The following is a 19672-nucleotide window of genomic DNA, read 5'->3' as shown; positions in this document are numbered from 1 at the left end:
CGAAAGTTGCGGGAAAACTCCTCGTACTGCTACCACTATCGACATGTTTTGGCGGGTATTTTGATATGAATTTCGTATATATTCAACGTGAATTAGCTTCGGACCGATGGCCATGAACTGTAGGTATTTTGCGACATTGGCATGATTATTTTGTTCACACATTAATGCAGTCTCTGCTGTTGGTGATGCGAACACAATCAGAATGGAGACCCGCCGTTTACTTACGAGATAAGCAGGCAAAAGGATTTTATATTTTCACCTTCTATGCTTTAATATCGTACTGTTTAATACCACAGTTGTGTATATTTTGGCAAATTTTAAGCCAGACAAATGCTGTCTATACTGTAAATACCGTCGGCAATAGCCTACACCGCTACAGCTAGTACATATTAATGATTTTCTTATTGATATATTGTGTATATAATATTCTGGAATAGGGGACATTAATTTCGTTCACATCTGCTACCTATGAGTATAAGGGCGAATTTTAATCAAAAGGTTTTATTGTTATTATCGGCTCTATCGTGATGTATCGTCTATATTGACGCGGCGGCCAAAACACGAGGCTTTTCATGCTGAAGAAACGGGAAATATATTATCTTTGCCATAGGGTCGCCATTCATCAAAACGCGAATCGTATCCTTTAATTAAAATGGGTACAACACATTTATTTTTAAATCAACCTCTTTAATCTCAACCTCGTAGAGGTTATCGTTTTTCGCCTCCCGTTTAAATGATTTTTTTTTCCACATCGAACCGCGAATTCGTTGACAAAACGTCGAGGTTTACATAATGCGCGCTTTTGTCTAGACACCATATTGTTTTACAAGGCGTTTTGTAACAGAAAAAACTGGACACTAGTTTGATGAGCAAATGTTCATCTCAATAGGGAAAGAGTTTGATGTGTAATAGACCTTTTGCATTATAGACTACTTTTTTATCCATGCAAGGAAATGCAATCAAGTCACCACAGCTGAAAAGAGCGTACTGAAATTAGTAGAAATGCAAAGTTTGGTTGCGAAATGTTGCAAAATACTTTCAGGCCAAAAATGGTAACAATTTCCGTTTGTCGTAAAAGGTATACAAATTTGCAAACTTTGCAACGCTATACTATATTTTCCGTATTTTACAACATTTCGCAATCAAACTTTGCATTGCATTTCCTTGCATAGATCAAAAAGTAGGCTGTAATGCAAAAGGTCTGTTAGTTTGCGAAAAAAATAGAACCGCTCCCGACTTTTTTAAGAAGTTCGCGCGAATAAATTCGCCTAGTGCAAAATGGCCTTAAAGAATGCTGCCACTGACCCATTTCTACAAGTTCAGCGTAGCACTGCGTACCAACTACCAAGTAGTTTTTGATATAGATTCGTTCAATTCGTTAATTGGTTCAAGTGAAAGAGACTTTCTACACCGCTGGTTACTGGTACAGTTAGAGTTTGGTGTATTATTCGATATCGGTGTGAATCCCTTGTGTAGCGGAGTCCAATTATTAAATGATAAATCTGCCAGACAAGATCTGATCGGCGTACTCAAGAACTCTGCTTCACAATCACCTTGCGTGGGAGGAGTAAAACCCGAGCTAAAACAAACCGGCGACCGGAGAGGTGAAATTCCAGGACTGCCAAAGCAACTTCGGAGGAATTCAAACGAGCGATTGCGTCCCAAGGGCGAAGCTCCAGGAGCGCCAAAGATGTTGGCAAAGTCGTCCACTCTTCCGTTTGGAGAACGCGGTGTGCGATCATTGCTACAGTTAATTTCAGCCAAAGTCGATTGTGCAGCGTTTTTGAGCGGGGTTTGCATTTTCGGTGTTATTTTTTCAGGTGATTTTGCACGGAACATTTCATCACGTCGTAATATGTTGGGAACTGGCTTCGAGAATTTCGACTCGTCTAATTGTTCTTTCAACGACGTTTCCTTAGGATCATTACGACTTCTACTTTTGCGTCTACTTTTACATTTAGCTGGTGTTTTTGAAGAAACTTTGGTTTCAACAGCTTCGGAGGTGGTTTTTCTTAAAGATCCACCTTCACAGGCACCGTTATTTAGTTCATCTACATTTTCAACAGACTGAGAAAATGACATTGGATTTTGACTTCCACTGTCAATTTCTACAGTTTCTGATTGCAGGGTATGAATTTTCGATTCTTGCTTGTCAGGTGATTTTATGCGGAACTTTTTATTACGCCGTAATATATTGGGGACTCGCTTTAACGATTTTGGTATATTTGATTGTTCTTTTAACGACGTTTCTTTAGGTTCACAACTTGTAGATTTGCGTCTTCTTTTACCATTTGTTGGTGTTTTTGAAGAAACTTTGGTTGGGATGGCCTCGGAGGCGGTTTCTTTCAAAGATCCATCGTCAGAGACACCGACATTCAGTTCATCAGCGCTTTCAGCAGGCTGAGAAAATGACATTGGATACTGACTTCCACTGTCAATCACTACAGTTTCTGACTTGGCAAAGGTGTGGACGGGACCTTGTTGGGACGAGTTTACATAACAATTCTGCGCAACGTCATGAGTGGATTTTACATTCAAAGAGTGAAACATCTGGTTTTCACTCTCGGTGGTGCTCGGTACTAGGACGATAGGTACGCTAAAGTCGAGCATGGGAACGTACTGTAATTTTGCTGCGTCCAGACAAGGCTTTGGTAAAATGTGTCGTAGCTTGCTGTTGGGGTCATGTGGGAGGAACATCATCGGTGGTCGAAGGTTGCTAGCGGATGGCTTCAAAATATCACGTAACAGGTTTTCCTTGCCCTCGGGCGAGATTCGCCAGAAGCTTCCTTTGCCGTAAAGGACGTCAGCACGTTGCTCTTTGATAAAAAATTTGTGAAGAGACAAATTGTGCCGAATGGAGTTCTAAAAAGAAGAAGAAAACAAGTATAACATATATTAATGTAAACGACTGTTGAGATCCCAGATGAGAGCTATTATATAGGCTGCGGAGAGAGAAACTGGAATAATTTTCATGCGAGGCGCAATAAACAACAACAAACGGACTATGAAATGTAAAAAAATTATCAAAATGGACTGCATCCAGACCTTCATTTGGTATATGCTTTATATACTGTATATACTACCACGCGTAAAAATCATCATTTTGATGCAAGTTGTTCAAAACAGGAGTGATCGAACAATGTTGTGCTACTCCCTGGGAACAGTATTGTTATCAATGTTGTTGAAGCTTGTTGAATCATCAATGTTGATGCAAATTACAACAACATTGCATCAACCTGATCAATTTTTGGCCGTGTAGCTAGTACGTACGTCAAAAAGGTCAGCATCACGTACGTATAAGAAGACTGATAAAGCGTAAAATTATCTGGTTCGTAAAACATGCGCGCTAAGCACAATCTCTATGCTACGTAGCTAAGAACCACAGTAAATTAAGACACGTGTCTGAAGTGCCTGTTCTTGGGCACCGTGTCAAATTTCTTATTTTAAAGCGTGATCGGCGATCGTGTTCAGGAGTACAGTTGGAGTATTTTTACTTACTTTCCAGCCTTTCTTTGCATGTTTGTAAAAAGGAAATTTGTCCTCAATCCAAGCATAAATTTGCTGCAAGGTCATTCGTTTGTCCTTCGCACTATTAATTGCTAACACAATCAGAGAAGCATACGAATACTGAGGTTTGGGATATGGATTATTGTTTTCAATAGGGCGGTTGATTGAACTGGAAGCCGCAGGCTCGGGTTTCTTATACGACTTGGTTTCCACGAGGTTGTCTGATTCCAGTTGACAAAGCCATTGAATACTGGTCAAACTGTCATCCAAAGATCCTTTTCCCGTTGTCTACAATGTATAAAAATGGATCACCTAAGTTTCCTGAAGAATTTCACTCAAATAAGTATATTTATAGTCTGTGCCAAACCTGTTATAAAATAAAAGGTCATGGGCAGACCGTGTCGGCTCTTTTATATAGCGTTTCTTATTCACTTTCACACTAATAGATTCAGACTTCATTGAGTATGAAAATAGCCGGGCATCCGACGTACAAAATGTGGAATAACTTCGCTAGTACTTTCTCAGCTAGCCTAAAGCTGCAGATTTGCAGGGCTTCGACCCAAAATACTACAGGGAGGGAATATAGTAGTCCTCTTTCAAAAATATTGTACTATAGTACATGCATGTACTTTTACTACAAATACATTACTAGTACTTGTAGTAAAAATAATTTCTATTTCAAAAAACGTTTATTATGGGGGTACTGCTTTATCTATAATTATAATATATAGTGCAGGTATACCTATAATGCAGTCATTGCAGTGTGAATAACTGTGAAAAATCACACCCTTAAGGAAATTGATCAGGTCTCAGTGCTGGTTAAAGGCCCTGTCCCGTACACGGTTGCAATTTTATGGCAATTTTATGCGTGGAATAAAATTCTACTTTTGAGAGATGTAAATTTGGCAATAACGAACTTCTGTACAAATTGGAAGAAAAATTGTGTAGCACGTCAAGTCGTCAACCTACAATTTTCAAAAATTTTTTGAAGGATCATGCAGTTATAGTGTCTGTCCAGCCAGCATATTATATACGACACTGCTTTATATATCCTCCCAGAAAAATTTTAAAGAATTTGTGAAGGCCATGGCCACATGGTACAGGTTTACCGCCAGTAGTGAAGGAAACGGCCCACACTATCTCGTAATATAGCATTTTCATTATCGTGAGACTATAGGACTATAAATGCAAGATGTAGTTTAGCGTTGGCTGGACGGGATTGTCATTCAAATAAAGCCTTCATTATTTTAAACATTCGAGCCCGACAAGGACTCACTTCTTCTCATTGGATGCATTATGAATATTGGTAGGTTTACATAATTACGGAAAATTCACAAAAATTTTCATAGCGAAGAAGATTCGCGATGTTCATGCATTCTCAAGTTATTTCAGAACTTTTCTTGAAATCAGAAAATATAACAAAATAACAGGTTGTAACAAAATAGGGCATAAAGCAGAAATGATCTATTATGGCCATGTATCATGATTTTAATGATCAAATATTCTTCTAGTGGCACAACCATATTAACTTGATGAATATCAAAGCCATCAAAGTGCGCAATCAAATTGCTGAGCCACATCTTCACTGAAGGCTGAAGCTGAGATGCATGACAGAATCCTATGTGACAGAGTCCAGCAAGCAACATTTGGTTGCCAAAACAGTCAATAAATTGTTTGGTAAGAAGTTATATTATGCTGATCAATGCATGTCCAATAAATTTACCTAAATTCATGGCAAGGTCTTAGACGCAGAGTAAAATATATGCATACAGCATACAATGTTTTATAAGACAATATTTTTTTTCCATTTAGATGTACTCATGCAATATCAAGTTTGGCGAGGACAGGGTACAAAAGTCACAATCACACCAAGAATACCAAGTGATCATAGATGCTTTACATAGGCAGAAATATGAAGAAAGAAAAATGGAGGAAACATGAAGAGATGTAAAAAACACCATAGTGATAAAACAGAACAGTAACAAAACAATACTTTGATATAAAGTTTTTGCATGCCCTTAATGTAACCAAACGTTAATAAAGTTTTTTTACTGCAACAGAGTGTATCTATGTTTTTTCCCTAATCAATCTAGATCTTGCCATGGTTTTGCAGGATCTTGCCATGGTTTTGCAAGATCTTGCCAAGATGTTTCAGGATCATGGAAAGGTTTTGCAAGATCTTGCCAAGACATTCCAAGATCATAAAGGTTATGCAAGATCTTGCCAAGATGTTTCAAGATCATGGAAAGGTTTAGAAAGATCTTGCCAAGATGTTCCAAGATCATGGAAAGGTTTTGCAAGATCTTGCCAAGATGTTCCAAGATCATGGAAGATCATGACAAGATCATGGCAAAAATCTTGCAGGATCCTGCAAGATCATGGCAAGATCCTGTAAGATCTTGGGAAAATCTTGACATGATCTTGCAGGATTTTTGTAAGATCTTGGAAAGATCTTGGCAGGATCTTGTGTAAGATCTTGCAAAGATCTTGTTAAGATCTTGCCAAGATTGTCAACCTGGGCATCCAAATGGCATGCAATTGCATAATCACAGACACAGTGGTACAAAATTACATGACCTATAACCATATGCTATATACCAGTATATGTATAATTTTTTAAATTTCTTTGCTGGGGGAATATGTATAGCATGCACATGAGCGGCCAAAAACATTTTTTTTCAGCTCAGCTAGCTGGGCCCCCTAAAATTCTCTGTGTGTTCCTATATAGTACCAAATTGTACCATGCAGTCTCAGTGCTCCCAATATATGCATGTTGATCAAACTACGGAACCACATGAGCATGCAGGTAAATTCATGCAGAAACGTCTTTGAATTAAGATCTGAATTATTAACATGCATGCATGCATATCTAAAAGTTGGGTAAATTGCATCAATATGGCAAAACGACATAAATATAAAAACATAAATATAAAAACATATTTGACATCGATTCATGAGCTAATATATATGAAGAACTAATATTTTGCAATGATTTTATATAAGCTTATAGGGAATCTGAGCATTATTAAATTAATTTGAAAGTGGGTATTCATGCTGAACTACCTTTTAAAATACCGTAAACAAAAATATTTTCTATCATGTATAACATTAATACAGGCCACTGACTTGCCCAATTTGATTTCTTATTGCACTGAAACAGCAGTAATCATATAACAAAATATCAGCAATTAAACCATCAATTCTGATAAACATCTGTTCTTAAACCTTAGGGTCTCAAAAAATTTTAATGAGGTCATAATAAATAACCCATGCAGGCTTCATTGATTGTATGTCTTGGCCATTACATAGAAAAGTGATTCAAAACGCCAGTATAGATCTACATATCTGTTTGAAGTTATACTTGAATAAATATATGTACATATAGACTATCCATGATAATACTATTATGGTATTATAAATATCAATATAAAATATATCGAACGCTGGGTTGCCATATAATTAAATTAATTCAAAATAGTCTGGTGTGAGTATAACTATATATAGAAATATCGACGTCGCGTTTTAAGCGAAGTCTTATATCCAGACGGAGTCTTTATTTACATACAAACGTCGAGAACCTACAATCTCAATATGAACCTTTTGGGCAAATCGATCTAAATCACACCATTCTATGTCTTCTATTAATTCAATATGTCCATTAAATTATTATGAATCGTACAGTCTCCCTGCTGTAACAAACCAGCAGTTCACTCACCTTTTCGTCCATATTCGATGTACCGATATTATACTATTCAGTAGGAAGTAGAAAAAACTCAAAATATAACCAAAAACTCGTATAATTTCTCGCTGCTATCTAAACAAATAGTACACCAACTTTTAAAATTACCTTTACCGTTTATTAAAATTCAAATTTAAAGCTTTGAAATTTTGACCAATCAGATGCCGCATCTGAGCGATTGTGACCTTTGACTTTCAGGTTGGATCTTCAGTGGGCTGGGTTGCCTGGATGCAGGTTGTATTTTGACAGGGTCATACCACTGAGCTATATAGATATCATACATCATCCAAAATGGATCGAAGAAATAAAATAATATGGGGTTTACTTACGTTCTTGATCGTGTTTGAAGGCCGTCAATTCGTCTCACCGACCATACATACTATATTTAACACCAGTGACACATCACTTCCGAAAGAGAGGATTTTTAAAACCGTATCAGAGACGAAAGGTATTTGTGTTTTAAATATATGCAATTCAATACTTCCTTGACCAACTTGTATTCAATATACATGTCAAAACAGTTTTATGGATAATAATTGTGCAAGCGGACTGGTTGCATTACCTGGTTTGGACATCTTTTAAATTGTTAAGGAGTCACGTATTTCATATATACGTAAACATTTTGGCCAAACAAATAATTATGTATTAGGTACAATATTATACTTAAAGCAGTCAATAAACAATATCCCCATGCAGATGAGCTATGATCACCTGATTCATCTGTTTTAAAATTCGCTAAAAGAACAGTTTATGATGAAAGTAAACATTCTGTCTCCTGTGTTATATTGTAATAATTGCATCTCGTGGCCTAGCTATTTATATAAAATAAATGCAGTGCACCACAGCTAGTATATGCATGATCTAGCTTGGTTCCAGTTGAGACTGCAGTATAATATGGGCTAGAGGAGAGATTGAGTATGTTTCTTATTGCAAATTAATGGAAACCTGATGTCTTGAGTTCGTTTGACCTACAATATACCTATTGAAATTGTCATTTTATTTTGCAATATAATTATATACTTTTCAAGATAAAAAGCATATAAATTCAGAGGTTTAATTAATTGCTACATTTAATCAACGTAGGTTTTTGTTAGCGCATGCGTGGGATTGTCAAAAGCAAATACACAACTCTCATTTTCTTTGATCCTGGTCTAATAAAATAATATGGAATATTGTAAATGTAAAATGATTTTTCAAATATGACATAATATTAAAATAGATAATAATGACTAAATGACCAAGCATATATAATATATGTACAGTATGTAAAAAAATCTGATTACTGCATCCTCATATCTTGTTTTAACAAGATTTAACACATATCAGCCTTTCTCACAATGAAGTTTTTGGGGTACTTTCAATTTTCTCAAATGGGTTTAAAAAATTATAACAGCATGGAAATTAGCATTATTTTTAGAAATAATAGACCATTTAAAGAATAAATTCAGCCTAAATTTAAAGATAGTCCCAGCTAGGTCTTACGCTCATGGTTTTGAAAAAAAGTACCCCAAAAGTGGCAGCGTTAGAAAGGCTAATTGCAGCCATGAACATGATTGTTATAAAGCGTAGTTGAAATGAAATTATGTGACAATACCAGAAAATGGAAATCTAGACTTAATAACATGTCACAGTGATCAATAATAAGCCTCTCTATATGGTTATTGTACATTAGTACATATATGGATTTAGAGTCAACATAAACTAGCTTGCACTGTAATCTATGACATCACATGAAACCTAAAATGAGAAGGTCACCAAACTGTCAATAAAATCTTAATATGGCTTCCAATTTCTAGGCTTCGTCTTACGAATTTCAGGCAAATTAGCCACAAATTGTAAGATTTCAGTGTGTTCTTGTTGATTTACAGGTTACTGCAGAACTTTAATAATCTCAGCTTTTCTTTCTTTTAGATGTTATCCATCTTGGTGATGAACCTAAGATTATAGACCTCAAAGAAAAGACATTGCTTATTTATTCCATTAACTCTTCAGCTAATTTAAGTTTTCTGGTTGTGCAAGCACATACCCAGTACCAAAGTCTTTCTCTTTCTCTTTCAACACGTGATGGCCTGCAAACGAACACTAATTCTGACACAGCTGTATTGAAAATCATCTCATACCCCTGGGGAATTTATACCACGAATGTAATCTCCTACCACCAGAATGGAACAGACTACGTTCTCAGACCTCCAAATGCTACAAAAGTAAAGACCTTGGTTGCTGGTGTATCCTCAGTTGGTAGAGGTACGGGCCTCATACTTTTTAATGGGATAGTTACAAATATATGAATCTCGATCAGTACGGACAGATTACGGGTATTTATAGTGTTTAAGAAGTCTCTGTTTATATCACTTATTTACATCTGCCAAGCACGGGAAATGTAATTTCACCGCTTTACTTTGAACTAAATAATCTACTGCAATTCAAATGCGCCCGGTTTGACAATTTCGGCTGCATGCTCAGAGGAAACGTTTCAAAGGTTCAAAACCATGTGTTGTACAGTTAACTAAGACTTAGTATAGGTAATAGCATATGGTTTCGAGTGCAATTTGGAATAAACATGCACGAGTGAGTCTTTCGAAGACCTCAAAAAGAACGAGTCAGAAGGACGAGATGCTGCTGACTAGTGGCATTGGGTGCTCGGATCGTAAAATATCGGCAAAGCACGACGCGTTTGAAACCAACGTCGAACTTTTTTCGAGCTTCGTCGATATTGCTAAGCTATTGCACTTATGGGGACAAATACTGCCCCAGCCAAGATATTACTAGAGATGCCAGACGCCATTTTCGGGAGTTGACGACATAATTTCGTGAATGTCAGTCTAGCTAAATTAATAGTTTAATTGAAATAGACTTGAATGGAAGTCTGCTTATACAGGACTAACATTTAGCTAATAATATTTTAAATCCATTCAAAATAATGACAAGAAAGAGACTCGCTCAATCGGGTAAGCGAGGTAAAACATTCTCTTGCCCGCATCCTGGGGCCGGTTGTATGAAAGCCAGATAGCGCTATCCACCGGATAGTGATTTTTTCAACCGTTTTAAAAATGCTCGAAAAGCGATAAAATTTCATTTTTGGAACCAGCAATTATTAAAGAGGATACTCGATTTAGGAATACTAAGATTCAATCAAAGTTATAACAAACAACGGGCGATATTAAAGCGATTGAAAAAACCACTATCCGGTGGATAGCGCTATTCGGCTTTCATACAACCGACCCCTGATATTTATACTTGCCACAGGTAAAACGCTTTCTATTTTTTTCCAGCTCCAATACCAGGGGGATGCTGCCTTACTTGCAGTCTTTCGATAGATCCCAACCTTTTTATAAACAGTAGACGCTACTACAAGACTGTTTTATCGTTTTCTTTGGCGAACGTCTATGATTACCATACGTCGGACTGCAGCGGTGAGCCTATTTCCGAACCAAAACACTATCGGTTGAAGTATTCCATTTACCAGTATTTTCTGGAGGAAGGAAATCTGGATGATGACGAGTTATTTGATGGCATTTCAAAAATGTTGACGTATTCAAAAGTTAAGGAAAACGGAGACAAGGTACACTGAATATAATCGTAGTTTTCGTGTGTCGCCTATGACGATGTATCGTTGGGTCGCCTATGACGATGAAAATTTATACAAACCAACAAAGCACTTTATTCTCCGTGATCACCGGCGACTTTCGGTGACATGTGAGAAACTTGCTTTAATATGGAGCTATGGTTAACATCGACAGTTGGTGTCGATGGTAAAAAAACGCAACCTTAATAATTGCCAGGCGCCTGGCTACGATCTTTGACTACTATTACAATAATAGTCGACTTCCAATGAAATCATAGCTCAACCGACCAAGCTGAGTATTTGTAGTGTTATGCAGTAAAACTTTATAAAATTCGCTTGTGTGCATGTAACCCATGGCAAAGGTTTAACAACAATGAGATAGTTCCTATACGCAGTCTCACTTTTCGGGACTACTTCTGCAACGCGAGCACTAAAAGGATGATTGATTTCTAAAGTTTGAATTAAAGTTTAAAATATCGGTAACCTCTTAGGAATTTGTACCAATATATAATAATGAGATGATAATGAAGCTTAATGAGGTTTATCATCTGAATGATCTGATTATCTATTGTTTGAATTGCATTCGACGCGAAGATAATGCGACGTATAACTTAGGCCTTATTTTAATTAAGTTAGCTGTGTACACCTGTACCCCAGTTGAACAATCATGTTGACATGTCCATCTTATTCACACCATTTTAAGTTGTGAATTTTGGGTATTCAGATGGCGGCTAAGCTACACACGTGAAGATTGGAAAAACTTAAAGTTGTGTGAAAACAATCTTGCCCCCCCCCCGGCTTTTTCCCAATTTTCACTCGTGTTGATATAACTATAATACAATATTAACACGGAAATTCATTCATTGTTAAATGTACTTATGTAGATTCGTGAGTGGGATCCAAAAACAGATTCACCATCTGTCGTATTCGACACTGAGCGAGGTCAGGGAATAGTATTCAATGTTCTCGTTTTTGATCCGCTAACTAACGACGAATCCGTGTATTCGCCTGTGGCAACATATGGTTGCAGTTTTACCGCAAAAGTCGACGGATGTGACTCACTGGGTATGTTTCAGTCTTTTTGTGCAATATTACAGAAGGCTCATTCTTTTTATGTTCGTGAAAAAATTGTCGAGTTTTTTAGCATGCATATTCTGGCCTGCCCCAGATTACAAAGTTGGGTGTACTTTCGAGGCATGCAAGACTGTTAATTTATGCGCTAATTATAAATGTTGCCTCAATGCTCACTCGCGTCAGGGAAAGATCCAATGTAGTTTTTTGGGGTTGCAGTTTGCCACCAGCCATAAGCTGGGGGTACAAGCACCAGCTTTTCGTAATATTATATAAATGATATATATAAATGATATGCTGTGATTGTTTTTTGGATTGCCAGACCCTCAGATAAGATTTTAAACTCCCTATTTACAACTTACAAGAGCAAGCATGGTTAATGTGTATATGATGGTAATGCCAGGAATAGGTGAGGGTAAGTCAATTATGCTCAAGAGCATTGCACCGGCATCGCGAATGCGTAGGTTCGATTCCTGCCGGAGGACCTATAGTTGACTCATTTTTCCATCAACTGTTCCTGGCTTGAATTTGAAGTGTGTATAATACCACTCGAGATTAAACCTCTAGAATTTACTTGCATCGAGTGAAGTTCCAAAATTAATCATAATTCATTTACATTTTGCATAGTTAAATCCTAGTTAACTCAGATGTACACGACTCTGATTGGCTGATTCTGTCCTTAACTACAGTTAAAAGTTAACTAGTCTTTTGTACGACTGGCCCTTTGGTGCATGATTAATATTCCCCATGTTGCCATTCGAACAACGCAAGTCAACATTTTTTTAGTGTAAAATTTTGTTCTACGCAGGTTCAATTGCAAATCTTGTTTTGGCATCATGTGGCGCTCTCTTTGGCTTATTTATTTGCTTCTTTGGTTTGCGATTCTACAGATTATGTGAGTCTTTTTTAAATTTTTAATAAATTTAGGTACACCGGACTGAGGCGTTTGAACCAGTAGCTCATGCTGTGTGTTTTTGGATTATATGCAAATTCGCCAAGAAATAGATATCAGACATTCTGTTGAATGTTCTTCACTTTCGTGTAACACTATTATTAGATAGAGATACCCTTTTATAGATTCGTATATAGATAAATCCATCCTATACTTTTTATGTGCAAGAGACATCGCTGAGCTATGGTAAACCTATTTCAGTTCGGCCAATGATGACCGCAAGTCATATCTGAACCACGCTATTGTTATGCGCAAGACTTTAATCTTTATTATTTTCATTTCGTATTCAGACATTCTTGGCAGCGGGCTCACGTTATTTTCGTTCATTGGATTTGTAGTGCTGACCATTGATACAGAATGGAGTCACGATGGTAAGGTTTATAACGGTAAATTAGTGTAAAGGGTGTGAAGAAGTAACTGCATGATGTAGCACTAACTGATCCCAAGATAGGTAAAACATATAGTAACGAAAACATGTATAACCAGGGAGCAGCGTGGCAGCATCAAATGTGATATAACAACTGCCTATAAAATAGACAAATCACTTCTCGACGTTTCAACCTGAGGGCTTTTGTCAGGAGAGTTAGTATGATCTAACCCCCCCCCCCCAATCAAGCTTCTAGCTACGGCCCTGACTAACTCTCCTGACGAAAGCCCTCAGGCCGAAACGTCGAGTAGTGTTTTGTCTATTTTAGGCAGTTGTTATACCACATTTAATGAAAACGTAGTAACATAGTAACGTATAAAATAATAATGAAAACACGATCGATTAAAATAGACCTTGTATAAGAAACAAGCAATATAAGATTTTTATTCATTACTGCGATCGAACTTTGAATTATGCACTTTGCTGAACCATTTGTGAAACTTATAACTTGTATTTAAACTCAAGTTGTGAGCCATTCGAAAACAATGAATAAAACGTGTTTCAAATCCCAGAAGTATGATTTGTCAGACTGCATGGCATTGAAATTCTATTTGCAGATCTATACCTATGCAATGCACTTGTATTATGTGCAAGACTAGTATAATAGGAAGATAATAGGAAGACGTCCTATTTCGTTACGTCCTATAAGGTTTCTTTTCGTTTCAGTGCGGATGATTGGAAGTGTGTGTATAGGCATCGTAGGGGGACCGCTTATATACTTGCTCTGGTGGTGGACAGGATACAAATACCCTGTGCTCTATATATGTGGTTTACCTTTTGGTTTTCTTGTTGGTGCTTTGGTGTTTTTTACACCATTCGGTAAGTTTTTTTTGTCAAATCTTACTGTTATACGATCCCTTTTGCTGGAAAAGAACGCTATATGACTTCGATCCACCCTTGGATCGTTCACGTTAAATTTTTATACCTACATTTTTACCTTCTAGGCAAACAAAAATAGTATAAAATACATTTTAGTGTATTTTATACATTAACGTTTAAAACGTTTTATTGCGAAAATAACTGCAGACTATTTTCACAGTTTTTTCGTTCTCTTCGTTTTTTAGGCACTGCACATTTCTGTAAAAACAGTTTTTTATCTGTCACTTTCACAAAAACAATTAGCTAAGTCGCGGCTACACCGGCCATTTTAATGGACGATTTTCTCCTTCTAGCGTATGTTATTGTGTGAATTACGTACGCAGTGTATTAGCTGGACGAAGTAAAGTTACCTACTCTGTTCAATGTACTTAATACCATACACCAGGAGAAGAAAATCGACGTCAAAAATCGCCCGTGTATAGCCGGGGCTTTAACTCGCCGCCAGTTTTAAAACCCTTTGTAATAGAACTTTATTATCAAATTTATCGATAAATCAATAAATTGGGCTTGTTTATGAGTAAAAATAATAAACAGTTTATCTGCATGCCAACACTGCATGGCACTGTCGTGCGGAACGCACTAGCTAGAACGCCGGCTTGCTCGTAACTCTGCATGGGAACAGGCCTGGTTGCGAATACAGTTTTATATCTATGTTTTTATTAGGAAACCTGTATTACTGGAAGAATGACGTTAATTACTGGGCTGTGTTTTTTTGTATAACAATCACCACCCCGTGTTTTTTTCTTCTCACTTTAAAAACGGTAAGACTTTATGTGTAAAAAAGACATTCCTTTACAATATGCATCCACACAAACAAAAAAAAAAACCCATGTTATGGACATATAGTAAGGACGTTTACGATATACATTTTCATACTATGGATATAGTATGGAAAAAGTATAGAATATCCATATTGTAATTGCCTTTCCATAGTATTCATTTGAAAAAAAAAATCAGTGATATACAGGGTGTGTCAGAAAAAGCTAAAAGTGTTGGATTTTAAAAACTATCATTTTTTCAAAATATCTCAAAAATATATTTACGTCTGAAGTATATTTTAGCATCTTTTGGCTTATCTAACAGTAAAAACTAGCAGAAATTACCACTAAATGAAAACCAGCCTTTAAGGTTGTATCTCGCACACAAAAAACTAAGATTTATAAATCGATCAATTTTGTAAAAATATTTCACGTTGTAAAAACATAAGCATTGAATATGTTTCAATATAATTTTATATATTTGCACGCGAATTGGAATACCTGAGCTGCAAAATTAGGATTTTTCATTCTAAGCACATTTTGTTCCACATGAATTGATTTGAATAATGTGTGAATCATGCGTATGCATAAAATTCAAACATATTTCCTCTTTTTCCCTTCAAGTTAATTTACCCTTCAGGAGCGATTTGGTTTGTGGAGGAAACCCTGGACACGAATCATAATTTATTTGGATAATCAATTGCAGTCTATTAACATTTTTTTAAATCCTATAGTTTGCTATATCGGTGTGTTCTTTGGTCGGGGCTTATGGATTCATAGTAGGTAATACATACTCTTAAAGCGTTGAATTAATCTAGCAAATTACTTCAAAATCACTATATATATAATGCACATGCGTATAGCTATACGGCTGTTTTTTAACGTGACAGTGAGTTTTCACCCTAATACATTAATATGCACATTTTTCACTTGCCCCAATAAAGGTATCGATATATATGTGAAGTCTTCCATGACATATATAATACTCAATGTTATCATGAGGGCTACAGTGGATGATTTCGTTAAATACGATGTGCCATTTCAATCTAAAGGTAAGCGGCATGTGCATATATTACTTGAAATTTGAAAGTCTTTTCAATTTCATTATAAGTTCCAATTTTTGTGCATTAGTTCTATATCCGTTTTACCCCATACGTACCCGAGAGGTATGTGTGTCCAGTTTCATAAGTGCGGTCAGTGCACTGACCACAATGTATGAAGCTGGACGGTTTTCCCTGTTACTTACTTTTCATGTCCAACCAAAACACATCTTTGTAAGTTACACCAGAAGTTTTAATTTTCTATTCATACAGATTATATACTTTCTGCATCCTGGGGTGTTATAGCAGTTCTAGGCTTGATTGTGCAGTTTTATATGTCAAAAGGAAAACCTGTTTTGCCACACGAGGTTCCGCGTAAGAAACGAGAACGCGAGAGGACTCGTAGACAGGCATGTGTAGCTGCAGTGCGCAGATCTCCTGTAGTAAACAATGGAGACGACCCTCTGCCCGTATTAGTAAATTCCAGACATGGAAATAGAACAATATTTTTCGACGACTTTGATGATGATCATGAACAGACACCAATACTGGTTGAATCACGCTCTCGTGTCCCCCAAACCAAAGGAGTCGGGCAATATTCAACAAAATATGGAACTAATGTCGTTTGCTAAAAATTGTCTCAAGCGGGTGGGATTGCATACTGCTGATTGCATATGGGATGTTGCTCTTGGCCTTATAGGTCAAGTACGGTAGATAGCATTCCAAACTCAAAAAGGGGACGTTTCTTCCAAAGGCGTTTAGCTTAAACGGTAGATAAGTTCAAATGGAAAACAAAATTATTTATTTATTGAACAACCGAACTGAAATATCTCGAGTAAATAGTTTAATTTTCAAGTACATTTTTTTAATGCATAAGATGCAGGTTAAGTCATTCACAAGATCTATGAGAGTATTCGTAAACTTTGGCGTATCACAGTGGTTTAGGCTAAACGCCTTTCGAACAACCGGCCTCTGGTTGTAAAACTGATAAACCATTAAGGCATTGTCGCACACATGCATGGTATTTTATTTATTTAATTCATGTTTTATAATTTTTCCAACGTAAAATAATATATTAATATACAATTAATACTCGCCATCATTAAAATTATCAACCGAAATTCTGACTAACTTGAATTTTACGCACTTTTAGCGGGGCAAAACCTTTAACTTTTAATAATTTATGTATAAACGTCGATGGTGACCATAATTTTGATAACATAATTAATGTAAATAAATTTTATAATATTTCTTAAAACGACATATGAAAAGAAATTCGCAAGGCGTTCGGCCTATTTAAATCAAATTTGTCAGGTGTTTAAAAGAAAGTATACCGTATAAAATACCACACTATAGCGAGATTTGCAAAAAGTCTGTAATTAACCTATTAAGTACTGTAATCTTCTCCCGCACAGCTAGAACATTGCAATTGTTTAAGATGCTAGACATTTCATTCGTGGGAAAAGTTGTTTTTAAAGCCCCCGAAACGGCCTTGCCCAAAATAAATACGCATCAGAAACACAATATTTAATCACACTGAGTCAAAAAATTAATATGGACTATATGAATAATTGAATATAGCAAAAGATATTCGCAGTTTTTAAATAGTCTCATAATTTTTTAGCTGAACAAGTCAGCCGGTAAAAGCACACAAATACTCAATATATCAAGTACAATCCACGATTTCATTGGGAAGGGCAATTTTCACTTTCCCACGTTTGAACGTACTTATCACTTGCCCATTTTCAGTCCACTTGCACAGCGACAACAAATTTCCCAGCTGTTTATGGAAGTTGTCTGCTGATAATATGAGCCTGCACGAGTGGGAGAAATTCCGCTAATAATAATTATAATATGGTAAAATGCACTTTACCTAGATTGAGTTGATACAGAAAAACAGATTCTTACGCCTGTATTCTAAAAGCTCACTCACTAAACGCTCATTGAGTGGGAGTTCTCATTCCTCTCATAACTTTTCCAGGACGGTATTTTCATTCAAACAGTAGCTTGATTTAATATTTTACGTTGAATCTTTTCATTGATTATGAAATAACTTTCACACTGATTGCAAAATTTCTCTGTCACAGCCGGCGAGCGTGAGTGAGCTTTTTGAAGACAGGCGTTAATCTTAAAAAGCAAATCAATTTCATTTCTCAATCTTGCTCTTCTAAAATGAAGAAAAGCAATCCGAGGCTCTCGGAACCGTCACCCAATCAAAACTATCGAAAAAACATACCGCCATGTGCGAACGGAGCACCTTCAATTTCGAAGATCGTACTCCATAACATATAAAGGTCAGTGCTGAGTGATACATCTGTTTTGTAAAGTTAGTATTGCGTGATTGCTACATTGCCTGCAGATGCAGAACGAAATCATTGACCTGAAACTCCACAGTTCATTCGACCCGCCGACATCACTGCAAGATATTAGCTTGAAAAATGTCCAAGGAGGCGAAAGCCGATAAAAGTTTACCGGTATGTACGTGATCATCTATATATAGATAAGATATAGTTATATTAGTTTGAAACATGTCCAAGAAAGGCAAAGTGGAGAAAATTAATCTGATGCATGTATGTGAATAAGGTGATGAATCATTATATATAGCTATGCCTATAGTCTATAGACGTATATTTCTATCGTAGGTAATACATTTTAGTGTTTCAATGTTTGAAGATTGACGTACTATTTTGAGGGGTTTGTTCAAACAAATGCTTTGTCGCTGCTTTAGTTCGCTATACTTTGGTTCGCCAAATTTCGCAATATATGAAATGTGTGAAATTTGATCGTCGAAATTTGAATCAAAGAACCAATACCCATTGTAATGATCAGATGGCAGTGTCTCAAATCTCAATCGACTTAATGTCAATCGATTGTAACCACAACACATATGATCCTTATAAAAGTACTAATTTCACGCGGATTACGAAGGAATGAAAGGATTTAAATGCTTTAATAATTTATGTTTTCTCAATTGAATTGCAAAATACAAATTATTGAGCTGTATAAACTGAATTGTTGCGAATCTCTGATCTGTGTATTAAGTGTATTGCTGCTGCGAGTCTGCGACATCCTCCGTGCTGCGGGTGAGTTTTGAGTTCATGCCCAATCTTCAGTTTGATCTTCTTTGCCTCTCGTGCTGCGGTTCGTAGTTGTTTTTAGCGGGTAATTAGACCGTTGGTACGGTCTGTGCTAGTTTTTATACTTGCTGTGCGTACTGTTAGTACGGCCTGTGCTAGTTCTAGTTCTTGCTGTGCGTTCTTGTTAGTACGGCCTGTGCTAGTTCTTCTAATACTTGCTGTGCGTACTGTTAGTGCGGCCTGTGCTAGTTCTAATACTTGCTGTGCGTACTGTTAGTACGGCCTGTGCTAGTTCTAATACTTGCTGTGCGTACTGTTAGTACGGCCTGTGCTAGTTCTAATACTTGCTGTGCGTACTGTTAGTACGGCCTGTGCTAGTTCTAATACTTGCTGTGCCTTCTTGTTAGTACGGCCTGTGCTAGTTCTAATACTTGCTGCATGTGCGTACTGTTAGTACGGCCTGTGCTAGTTCTAATACTTGCTGTGCGTACTGTTAGTACGGTCTGTGCTAGTTCTAATACTTGCTGTGCGTACTGTTAGTACGGCCTGTGCTAGTTCCAATACTTGCTGTGCGTACTGTTAGTACGGTCTGTGCTAGTTCTTATACTTGCTGTTCTTAATGTTAGTACGGCCTGTCCTAGTTCTAATACTGGCTGT

General features: G+C 36.8%; 3 protein-coding genes across 5 annotated transcripts in view; 2 read left to right on the top strand and 1 right to left on the bottom strand.

The window, feature by feature from the left end:
• Positions 1-296: 296 nt before the first annotated feature.
• On the bottom strand, positions 297-7325 carry LOC114542250 (forkhead box protein N3-like). Its single transcript, XM_028561931.1, has 3 exons — positions 7223-7325; positions 3499-3795; positions 297-2862 (listed from the first exon to the last, which is right to left on the bottom strand). Exons 1-3 carry the CDS (start codon positions 7232-7234, stop codon positions 1342-1344), a joined length of 1830 nt encoding a protein of 609 aa, XP_028417732.1. The 5' UTR covers positions 7235-7325; the 3' UTR covers positions 297-1341.
• A 186-nt stretch (positions 7326-7511) lies between these two features.
• On the top strand, positions 7512-16746 carry LOC114542207 (transmembrane 7 superfamily member 3-like). Its single transcript, XM_028561924.1, has 11 exons — positions 7512-7694; positions 9158-9490; positions 10519-10808; positions 11696-11876; positions 12691-12777; positions 13125-13205; positions 13928-14080; positions 14804-14901; positions 15633-15681; positions 15843-15950; positions 16212-16746. The coding sequence occupies exons 1-11, from the start codon at positions 7538-7540 to the stop codon at positions 16568-16570; spliced, it is 1896 nt and encodes a 631-aa protein (XP_028417725.1). The 5' UTR covers positions 7512-7537; the 3' UTR covers positions 16571-16746.
• A 45-nt stretch (positions 16747-16791) lies between these two features.
• LOC114540583 (betaine--homocysteine S-methyltransferase 1-like) overlaps positions 16792-19672 on the top strand; it is a 40760-nt gene continuing 37879 nt past the window's right edge. Inside the window, exons 1-2 of one of the 3 annotated variants that reach the window (XM_028560722.1) lie at positions 16792-18232; positions 18298-18412. In XM_028560722.1, the coding sequence (XP_028416523.1) occupies positions 18377-18412 (36 nt within the window). In that variant the 5' untranslated portion in view covers positions 16792-18232; positions 18298-18376. The other 2 variants (XM_028560708.1, XM_028560716.1) reach the window with 2 other exon arrangements.

This window comes from Dendronephthya gigantea, unplaced genomic scaffold (assembly GCF_004324835.1).
Source record: "Dendronephthya gigantea isolate DGI-Jeju-01 unplaced genomic scaffold, DenGig_1.0 000003F, whole genome shotgun sequence".
NCBI lineage: Eukaryota > Metazoa > Cnidaria > Anthozoa > Malacalcyonacea > Nephtheidae > Dendronephthya > Dendronephthya gigantea.
The sequence above is the reverse complement of the archived record's forward strand: the minus strand, read 5'-3'. Positions and strand labels throughout refer to the sequence as shown.